We start from the raw sequence: 11,443 nt of genomic DNA, 5'->3' as shown, positions 1-11,443 counted from the left end.
TGTGTACTGTCTATACAAAAAGATTAATAAGATTGTGGAAATAACAAAAAGCCTGTATCTCTGGCTATCGTGGCAAAGGTTTCCACACCTCTCCCTGAATGTCGCATGAAACCATGAGGTTATCCTTGATTCACCCCTCTCGTGTTGGTGACATTGAGTTTTCGAGCAAAACCTTTCAAGAATGAACCAAGGTTAACTCAGTCATACTTGTTGAGCGCTGTTTGCCTTCTTGTTTCAGGTTGAACAAGACTGGGTACGCTCCACTTTCAATCAAAAAAATCTCCATCCAGAGAAGAGCATAAAAAAACGGCTACAAACATTCGAACAAGCATGCTGGGCCAGTAGGTGACAATTACATCGACATCAACTATGCATTAAATACCAAAGAAGAACGTTGTGGTCAAAAATCTCCCAAACATATGATGTAGAAAACCCTCAAAAGAAGAGAGATTGATAAGCTTGACTAAACAATCGTTTGACTGGATTAATCTAAAGAAGCCCACAGTAGAGTGATAACAGTAGGATCAACAAATGAGTCATGAGACATTTCATTTATTTATATATCTTAATTTATTTAAATTTACATTATTTGGATACAATGTATTATAGTCCAACAAGTAAGAAATGTCTGTACAAAATTAATACAAATAATAATAATAGAAACTGTGCATATTGTACATCAAATAAAGTTTCATCTCATATTGAATTATTCATTAAATGATCATTTTATGAATCCAAAGATAAGTCATTTTGAAACAGATAACTTGTGGTAAATGGAAAAGCAACATATGAGTCAGCTTAAATGTGATGTTGGAGTATCTGTGGCATAATCTAAACCGATCTTCATGATGAGCTCGAGATGATTTTCTTCAGCTTCATCACTTCTTCAGTGGTGAGGTGCAACAGAGAGCTGGAATTCACCATTAGCAAGGCTGAGGGCGCCATCTCTGACCTTCCTTTTCCCCCCTTGGGTGCGTCTTGGTACATGGACTTAGTAGTAAAGTCTTGCTGAACTGTGATGGGACTGGATTCGACTTTCCCTCGGATGTGGGTGGCGTGGGTCTCTTTGTCATAGGTGTCCCAGCATTGGGAGCCGTACGACGTACGACGTATATTATCCTGCTGGTCGACTGGGTAGACATCTCGGCTGGATGCGTTCTTCAAAATGCCAACTGAAGAATACAAAGGCTTGTAGCTGGTGATATGGTTTTGGCTCGTGCTATTTGTCTGGATGGTTGGTGCGGGGCTTGGTGCTGTCCTCCGCCTCAGCCTCAGATCCTCAGCAGCTGGGCTCCAGCGGTGGGGATCTGAGCGTAGGGAGAGATTGGTGGGGAGGGTGTCTGGATCTAAGCAGTTCCTCTCTCCTGATTGTGCCTCCAGTGTAGGAGGTGTCTGTAGCTGCTTAGCTCCATGAATCAAGGCTGAGGACCCACAAAGCCTGAACCAGCTGTGCAACATAGACAGCGGTATCTGAATTTCCATCTTGCCTCCGTTGTCTTGAGGGGGGCTGGGCCGAGCGTAGCTGAGATTAAGCCCCCCTACTTCTGGACTGCCCTCGCTCTCTTTTTTTGGCCGGATTGTATAGTCTGTTTCCGGACAGATAGGTTTTGGTGCCACAGCTGTGATGCCTTCATCTGTCGCCAGAGTAGGCTCAATTTTGGGGCTGTCTGTTAGAGCGTCGACATCAATGACATAGTCCTCCCCTTCTTTAACAGGATACGAGTACGGTGTGACATCTGCATCGCCATCTTGAGCCTCACATCCGTCGTTTCTCACCACCGGAGGGTAATGGGGTGCATACAGAGGTGAGGGTTGGTTCAAAAACTTTGGGTTCTTGCTGGATGAAGGTGGAGCGAAGGATGAGGCAGGGTTTCTGTTGGCCTCCTGGCTTTGGGCTTTGACACTCAGGTTCAGGGGCTCAGTCAGCCCGGACGAGGTCTTGTACTGTTCTGCCAGGAGGCGCAGGTGCTCCAGTGGCTTCTTGACCCTGTCTGTTGGATTTGGATGAGGTGGACAGAAAGGGAACTGTGGCTCGGGGGAAGGGGGACTCTGCGATGTCAACATGGGGGGGGACATCGGGACATACGGGGGCAGAACTGCACGGCTTGGGTGATAGTAGTGAGGGTAGTGGGGTGGCAGAGGGAAGATGTTCCCATGTGCATCTGACTGGAGCTGAGGAGCGCTCTGTGGAAAATTAAGTGTTCCATCAGTGGTCGTAGGAATAGTTTTGGGAATTATTTTTGGGCATTACAGTTATACTTCCTTGCCCAGCTTGAGTAGAGCCAGTACAACACAGACAGGAGAGTGATATCGAGATCTTTCTTACTCTTGGCACTTGGGCGAATGTATTGTTCAGTGCACTCATTTGTTCAATATACATTTTTGTTTGTGCTGGGCAACTTTGCTGTTATTTGAGGGAAAAAGTAGACCAACCTGTTGCAGCTGCACTGACAACAGTTTGCGTTTGGCTGGTCTCTGGCCGTCCTCGTCGTCTTTGTTGAAGTTGACATCATGCAAGAGTTTTGGCTGATGCTGAGGCAAGGCACTCATCACTATTCCTCTCTTGTGACATTCATATGTCAGAAGTAGCCTGAACACGGATCAAATGAAACAGTTAGAAAACAAACCACCAACACTCCACCTGATAGGTGTGTATACCCTTTGTTGCTCTCACTTTTCGTAGTGTCTACGAGTGCACGTGGCTGCGCTCGTGCTTCTGGGGTTTCCTCCAAGCCTGTTGTAAACTTGCTTCCACAGCTGCTGCGCAGTTACCTGAAGAAGTGCAGGGTACTATTAGTTTATAATTGGATAATTACCAATTATTCACTTGACATTTATTTAATTTTATTTAAATGGAATGACAAATGCCCCACCCCACAGCAGTTAAAGTCAAAGCATTGTTTCATGTCCTTGTACTTCCTTGGTATGATCAATATTAGTCATAGACATTTTCAAAGTAAGATTATTTAAACATATAAATACTATATATATATATATATATATGTATATATTTATTAAGTTAGCGAACATTCTCTCACATAACCTCCACATAGCATTGACTTTTACTATTCCTGAGAACGATGTAAGATGTATTAGTGCTACTATTAACTTTTGACAACAACCAAACAAATAAGAAAAACTTTTGTGTTGCTATCAAGTGTAAATTGCTTATACCAGTAAATCAAAAATATGTAATTACCTGGTGGTATCCTCCCAAGTCTTCGACAGTCTTGAACATCACAAACAAGTCAACTGAAAATTAACGAAAATATACAAAATCAAATACCCTTCATTTTTGAAAATGAAGTCTTGTGGAATCTGGACTGTTCTTTCAGGTGATCACTTAATTGTTTCTTTTGTGAAATGTCATAAAATATAAATGTAAAAACACCTATCAAGATTACACAGAGCCCATTTAAAATGTTTGTATGCTTTTTTTTGTATCTTTCTTGTAAAAACAGAGATTGCGCAGATTACATTGACATAAATCAAAGACATGCTATGATAATGTGATGCTAATATTTGAAAAGCTGAAATTATGGACTTTTCTTCTTTAAAGGTTTGTTTTGTAGCATGTATTGGCATCTAACAGTGAACTAGCATATTATCCATGGAGGCTCTCAAATAACTCAAATAATACGTTTGATTTGTCCGTTCTGGGCTACTGTAGAAACATGACAGAGTGCGTGAAAGACCTGCTCCCAATAAATAACTAAGTATAAAGGGCTCAATCTAAGGAAAACTAAGAAACTTTATAAAAATGTACCAAACTAAAACTTCTTATAATAGATATTTATTATGGATTAAATATTTGTAAGTACTTTGTTTGAAGCCCAGATGTGGGATCCTCTCTATCGGCGTGTCTCTCTTCCTCATGAAAATGTAGAGGTCTTTAAGAAACTGTTCCTCCTTGATCTCGTCCATCAGCGCTCTGGTTTTCTCTGTTTGTGCCATTTCCTTGTGTGCCTGAAAACACGTGAGCAGAACGAGGAAAAAGGTTAAACAACTCATCATCACGACAAATGTTTGATATCTTGGTATTTCAAAAATGAATCCTTTCATTTTTTGAACCAAACTGAGATGGCATGATTAGCGTTAGCGAATACACCGATAGCCATGCCATGACAATGCCTCAGTGTTTTCAGGTCCCATCATCTTTGACTGATGATTGTCAAACATGAAACATATATCAAACTCAACACACATTTGCACTGGCTTCACTGGTGTCAACCTCGTCCCTTAAAGCAACATACCATAAATATGAGTCTCAAAAATGAAGTGACGTCTATTCATCACTTCATTCTTTGTTTTCTATTGTTTCACAATAACGTCATGACTTCACAGTATACATCAGTTTATGTCAGTGTATATATATATATATACTGAATATGAAATAACTTCTTATTAAAAATGTCTCATTACAAAGGTTTCCGCTTATAATTTCAGAATTTTCAGTACTATCACATTACTTCCATTTAGTTATCATGTATTTCAGTGTTTACAAACAGGTGACTGCCATCACATTTATGCTTTTTCAACACATGAATACAGTGATGCAAATATATAAATAAAGCAAAAACTTTACTAACCTGATTTTGATGTTTTGCAAACTTACAGAGTAAGAGTTAGAGGTATAACTAGTGAAAGCAGCACATCGTCATAGAGCAACTGTGATATATGATACATGAAATATTGATCCTCACCTGTGTTTCCCTTGCGAGAATATGGATAGAATATATAATATCTTAGCCCCGGTGATCAGAGAACAAGCTACTGCATCGTACAGCTTGTGTGTTCCCTCCCGTGAATTTTTAAAGAAGTAGACGGAAAATCAATGCTGCCAGGTACTGATGCCGTTTCAGTCCCACACCCGTCCTCAGTGTCTGTGTGACAATGAAGCTCACAGGAGAGAGGGGGGGTGTTTACTCTAACGTCTTCCTGCTGAGATTTCTATCGTCAGACCGGTTCAACTTGCTCCTGAGCATGTGGCCCAAAAAAAAAAAATTAAAAAAAATAGATACACTGACACTGTCCACATAAATTGGCGCCATAAGGAGGAAACAGGTCGAAATGTGTGCCATGTTTTTTTAACAGGGCGGACACTATTATCTCAGGTTTCAATCATGACAGTTTCGACGTTTGTCTTAAGGTATTGATCGTGTTTGACCTGCTTTTAGGTCCTTTGCTTTATGTCAATCAAATGACACAGACTTTCTTTTTAATTGGTTAATCTCAATCACTCACACTGGAGGAGAGGAGAATCTCAGAAATGTGAGATTCGATTGGTCCAAATGACTGGGACACTGTGTATAGAACAATGAGGACAGCAAAGAACACAAAGCTGAACAACAGAAACAATTTCTGAAGGTTGTTTCACACTGCATATTGTATTCAGTGGTGCATTTGCCCTAAATAATTCAAACACAGCCTCACACTTCTGTTGTTAGCAATAGTATATAACTGTGAATGTTTCAGCTGAGATTTAGCCTCATTTCATCAGACCATTCATTCCCGGAGAGCGTTTGGGCCCTGATGGTGAACGCACTGTCTCTCCGAGTTTTCAGCGTAGAGTCATGAGGTGGCAGACCCTTGCCCGGAGATTGCAATCTGTGCAGAGCTAAACAGGGAATTAAAAGAATAACATGTTTAAATCAACCTTAAAACAAACTGAGAGCCGAAAAAGATAAAACAGGTGTGAAGTTAAAAACCTAGCTGATGTAATACCAGTATCAGGGCGCAGTGCACTTCACAAGAGCATGTGCATTGTGCCATGTGTTTTTAAACCAATTTTCAACACTATTTATTTTTGATTGAATTTCCTGAATTCCCAAGATGCAGGGGCCGAATCCAAGGGGGCACTGGCCCAAGCGGAATTCCACTGGTTCTTGAAGTGCCGCTGTCCTGTCAGTAGTATTTAAAAATAAATAAATGAACTAGTCACTTATTAAAAATACTAAAATAAATGTGACAATATGTTATTTTCTAAGATTTTTTGAAGTACACAATGTGCTTGAACAAGGAACAATTTTCTTATTCACTGAATATGTTCAGTGAATTGTGGCTTTGCTCAAAGCTATAAAGCTAACGGTTAACAAGGAATGACCTAAATGTGCAGGTCACTGAATAGGGAATTGTGCACGGATGGGATTGTAGACGTTTAATTGGCCCCTCTGTGTAAATCAAATCCTAGATCTGCCACTGGCGTGCTGCCCTTCTGTTTGAAAACCATTTTAAGAACACAGTTTGCAGTAAATGTATTTTTGTAAAGTAAAATAAAATATAATAATAATAATAAGGACAACAAAAATCCACAAGGAGAATGAATATTATAAAGCAGGAACTACTGCTGAATAATTTTGATTGCGCTTTGTCCTCTCTGAATGAATCAGCTTTTGCTGGAATGTGTTTTTGTTGGCCTAGGACATCTGTTTGTAATAAAGTCTGAGAAGCCCATCAACTGACAGTCTGCATTGTTCCTGCTTCATGTCGAAGGAGCTCGCTGGGTGTGGCTCTGCCCTATCAAAACAAAACATGGTGTAAGCTGTGTTCACTGCTACAGAACAAAAATTAAAACCTGACATGGCTACTAGAAGACAAAACGAATCGGCGAAAGTCAAAGCCCAATCCTCGTCGGCTTCGGATGACTGGAAGTCTATGTTGTGAAATCCTCCTGTTGTGGTGAAGCACACTATCAGATGTGTCACGTATTATTCCAGCTGATCACCAGCAATATACAAGCTGAAACTGACACATGGAAGTTTAATACTGATGCCTGTAGTTCATTTATACTTTTGCTTGGAAGAAAGTGTTTCTAGTGTCACTGCTTTCAAGGTAGCAATAGTAGTAATAGTTCAGCCGAATATAAAAGTAGATTAGGTTGGAAAAAGAAGTCCTGGTCAACCTTGTAAAAATAGGCAAGGCAGTTTTCTTTAAACATATTTCAATGTTTAATAGATTCAATGTGCTGCACAGGGACATGAAAAGCAACACACAGAGAAAATATTAAAAGACATTTAAACTCAAAAGGCATAATTCAATAGAATAAAAAGAAAAGGTAAATAAAAGAGATTTAAAAGAGCAGAATAAAGAGATTAAAAGGGGTAAAAGGAATAAAAAGGATAGATATGCATAACAATTTTTTAAGTAATTGAAATAATACAAAAGAATAGATAGAAATATGTAAATATATAATACAAAGATGATATGAACTTTGATTTTGATAATTAAAGACATTTGTGAATCTAAAAGCTGCAATGGATGGACATGGAAAAGTTAAAACTTGTGGAAAATAACCACTTGATTTTTTTAAACTCATGCTGACCCTGTGTTAACTTGCACATCACGAAACTTGAGCTATTGCTAGACTATTAAGAATCTGATTATCTTCAGATAATCAGAGAAATGTGGATTATGTCCCCCGTCACTGACACATAGTTTTGATGCTGAGATGGATCTCTTCATGGACTGTATGATCAGGAGCAACGATTACAGCGAGTTAAACCAGTTTCAATGTCTATATAGGAACCTGACTACTGTGAACCAATCCTTCTATATACTATATACAATATACAATGCCGCTTCCACTATAACGTAAAGCTCCATATTTTCTTTAGCCCTGTTTCAGGGTTCAGCCCTGTAGGCAGAGCAGAGGTGGGACCACATCAGGTTATATGTATTCATCGAGACATTAAAAAAGCCTCGTCAATACAATAACATAGTCTCAGTAAGAAGTTACCAGACCTTTGACGTACAACATACTCCCTCATTTGGTTTGTTTTTCCTCCCTTGTGAGATTTATTTTATTTGTATTTCTTTCTTTCATACAACAAAACCCATGAATGTAATACAACAAAAATATGCATGGGGTGCAGTAGAAAACAATGATAGTTTATAATAGCTTGACAACTACACCCAAATATAAAAAGTCATCTGAAATGCAAACATACAAAGTCCTCAACACAGGTTATATATTAGTATAAATTAAAATATCGGACATATGTTAGCATAACAGAAACATTGAAGAGGGGAGAATATATGCTATGAATACAATAAGAATTATAGAATTATATGTTGTGTTTTACGTTAGAAGAATCGGTCACCCTTTACTTAAATTGGATTTGGCTGCAATGCTGTTTACTCTTTGAAACTCCAAAAGTGTTCTGTGGACTCAAACACTTCACCCACCCCTCCATCGGCATAGTGGTGAGTAGATGAGTGATTTTTCATTTTTGGGTGAACTATCCCTTTAAGAGAGATTTAAAAGAGATTTTATATAAACTCTGTTGGCTCAGGCAGGTGAAAGGAGAATTACAGGAATCCAAGGCAGTGGATATGAAGGCATGATTTACAATCTAGTTTTTTTTCCTTTTAGATAGAAATATTTGATCTTTGAGAATTACCTGAGCTGCAAACACAAAAATCGACGTATTTATTTTATGTCTACGGTTGGTTTTGCTTTCTTTAGAATCCCTCTGCTCGGTGAGAAAAGAGCAGACCAGATCAAGCAGCCAAGCTCAGCTGTTGGATGAATGTGTTTTCTGAACGCCTCAGTGCCCAGCACCGAACCTGACTCATGTTCAACCAGAGGCCCTTGGTGCCTGTCGCCCCACCCAGGCAAAAAAAATAAAATAATCCCCAGCCGTCACAGAGGACCTCATGTGACACAGTACAGTAGTTCTTCAGGTGCGACTCACTCCCTCCTGGCAATGTTGGGTTACCTGTCTGTCAGCAGGAGGAGGACCTGAGCACTGGAGCATATATTCAGAGCTGGTATGAGCAGAATCCCTAAATAAAACACTCAGTCACATAAGAGGGGATGATCTTTGTTCATACTTTTAGTCCAATCAAAGTCTGATTATTATTTTATCCATAAGAAAACAGTGATTGTTATGATTAATATGTGGCCACACAAAGGGACGTCATTTTGATATTTCACCGGTAGCAGTAATAGCAGTCGCAGATGTCAACAACTGCTTTTTGCCTGGTTAGAATTCCAAGTCATTGGATATATATATATATAATCTAATATTGACAAGTAGAAATTCTGGTTAAGATATATAGGCTGCACTCCCTTATGATGAGTCACTTTATTCATTCTTCATTCTTCTATCAACAGTTAAATTCTTACCAGTAGATATTCAAAAAAGTTCTTAAAATATAAATGTATAGAATTTAAGATATCTCAAATTAAATTGAATTATTATCGAACATTGCATATAATGTATCTTCCAATTTGGGCAATTTATGCAAAGATAATTTCCAAAATGATTTATTGAAATGTCAGCATGACATTTGGATCTGCCATAAAATTTCCCAAAAGTCCAGAATAGTTTGTCAATAATGTGTAAATAAAAAATGAAATGGGAAATGACCTCTCCACATAATTTTTTTCAACATATGGAAATTCAAATGTAGACGTCTGCAAATATTTTTAGTGAAAAGGGAATTTTAAATCAAATATATTTGTAGATAACATTTTGACCAATACATAAACATTAAATATAATTATACACAATACGTGCATCACATTTTTATGTAGGATGCACAAACCTGTTCGTACTCAGAGGAACAGGAATTAGAAAGCACATAGGTAATTGTGAGGTATGTTATTTTTGACATTTTGCCAATTTTCATATAACACGTATATGGTTGGCCCTTAAAGAATCAGAAGAAAAAATACATGTACGAATTGTTTCTGTGTGCATGATTCAAATAATTTAAGACCATCTGACAACACAACACAGACACACAGACACTGATCCTGGCAAGTGCCAGCCTTAAAACCACCACGTGTCATGTTTGGGTATCACAATACACACCTTTACTGGGGACATTTTCTGGTTAAGACGAAATGTTCAATTGGACAAATTTATGAAAACAGTTCCTTCCCTTGTCTTTTTGCGTTTTAATGCAATTCACATCTATTGAGCAAAAACAGACCTTTAACAACTATCCAATCTTCCACATTTCCCACATACACAGATCACTCCAGTGAGACAATGTTTGTTGTTATAGAGAATAATTTCTGGTCTTAAAAGAAGAGTCATCAACACAACATCATAGGGACAAAACATTTGAAGGTATCTTGATGAATTGACATTTACAAGATGTCGCAAGTGGAGACCAAGTAGAGAGAGGGAGACCAACCTCAGTAGCACTTCCTTACATTGTTCTAGACACAGTGACATTGCTTACATATGTTGTATGTTCAGTTTAACAAACACTCCCACCACAGGCAAACGGCATGTGATCACCGCTGAAGTAATATAATTCGGTGTCACATTGTTGCACTGCTGACGTGTTTATAGAAGCCAACGACTGAAAATACTTTAATTGATCACTGGAGGAGACATTTTGTCTTGCCGCAGCAGGAAGAGAACAGGTATAGTTAATTACATTAACTGCAGCCTCCTCAGGCACACCAACGTATAATGTATCCTCCACTAATCATTATATTAGTTGCACCACCAGCTGGAGTCATTTAAATTTCACCTGCCCTTTTGACACACAGCCGTGACAAGCCTTTTCGTCCATTTACAATGGTAAATTATAACTATCTGTGTCCGTCATTGTCCCAGGCAACACCTTTAAATGTGTATGTGACCTGAAATGAATGAGATAATAAAAGAGTCATTTGTTTTTACAGGGCAGTCTATCAAGCAGAGGTTAAACAAACAGACTCAGCTCAGCATTAACAGTGGCTAAGAAAACAAATATATACTCGGGAGTAAGAGATCAAGCACTGATCAGAGTAAAGCAGATACATTTCAGAGATGTGCTTATTTAATTGTGCATCAGGCACTAGAGTAAATACGTTATTATATACTATAAATACAATATAATAAAATAAAATGTAACCTCGGTAATGCTCAGTTGGTCTTTGTTCTTCGCACATTTTAAAAGTCGGCCATGATGATAGAATAAAACAATTAAATACACACATCTCATCCTTAAACATGTAAAAAGTCATAAAGTGAAATTAAATTGAAGAAGTAGGTCAGTGTTTGTCATCATAGTCATTGTGTTGTATAGCTCTAGCCGCCTGACTGTGTAACACAGACAGACGAGACATATCCCTGAGAGGAATGCAGGCGTGCAGCTTAAAATGCAGACTGGGTGATGAACAGGTTACGTAATGACTGGAATACAATGACACGTCATGTACCGCTAGTCATTGCTGATGCTCGGATATCATACTCATTCAGATATAAACAGGTTGTATGCACACCTGGCTTCATACGTTTGGGCACATTGCGATGTCTTCTGAGAGGGTGTGGACGTTCACACTGGTGCAGTGGGCATTAAGAGTGCAGGTACACAAATTCAATCATCTCAGTGATGGATAAATGTGGGAGGATAAGAGGTTCCTGAGACACTGTTGACTGTTAGCAAGTTTTGCATTCCATGTGGGATTATGGTCAACGCTGGTGAACAACATGACATA

The 11,443-nt window shown here is 38.7% G+C and overlaps 1 protein-coding gene across 1 annotated transcript; it reads right to left on the bottom strand.

The window, feature by feature from the left end:
• Positions 1-551: 551 nt before the first annotated feature.
• arid6 (AT-rich interaction domain 6) lies at positions 552-4,881 on the bottom strand. Its single transcript, XM_035183862.2, has 6 exons — positions 4,704-4,881; positions 3,822-3,966; positions 3,200-3,252; positions 2,675-2,772; positions 2,434-2,590; positions 552-2,184 (listed from the first exon to the last, which is right to left on the bottom strand). The coding sequence occupies exons 2-6, from the start codon at positions 3,952-3,954 to the stop codon at positions 844-846; spliced, it is 1,782 nt and encodes a 593-aa protein (XP_035039753.1). The 5' UTR covers positions 3,955-3,966; positions 4,704-4,881; the 3' UTR covers positions 552-843.
• Between the last annotated feature and the right edge of the window lie 6,562 nt (positions 4,882-11,443).

The sequence above is a fragment of the Hippoglossus stenolepis genome, chromosome 18 (assembly GCF_022539355.2).
Source record: "Hippoglossus stenolepis isolate QCI-W04-F060 chromosome 18, HSTE1.2, whole genome shotgun sequence".
NCBI classification, from domain to species: Eukaryota; Metazoa; Chordata; class Actinopteri; order Pleuronectiformes; family Pleuronectidae; genus Hippoglossus; species Hippoglossus stenolepis.
The sequence above is the reverse complement of the archived record's forward strand: the minus strand, read 5'-3'. Positions and strand labels throughout refer to the sequence as shown.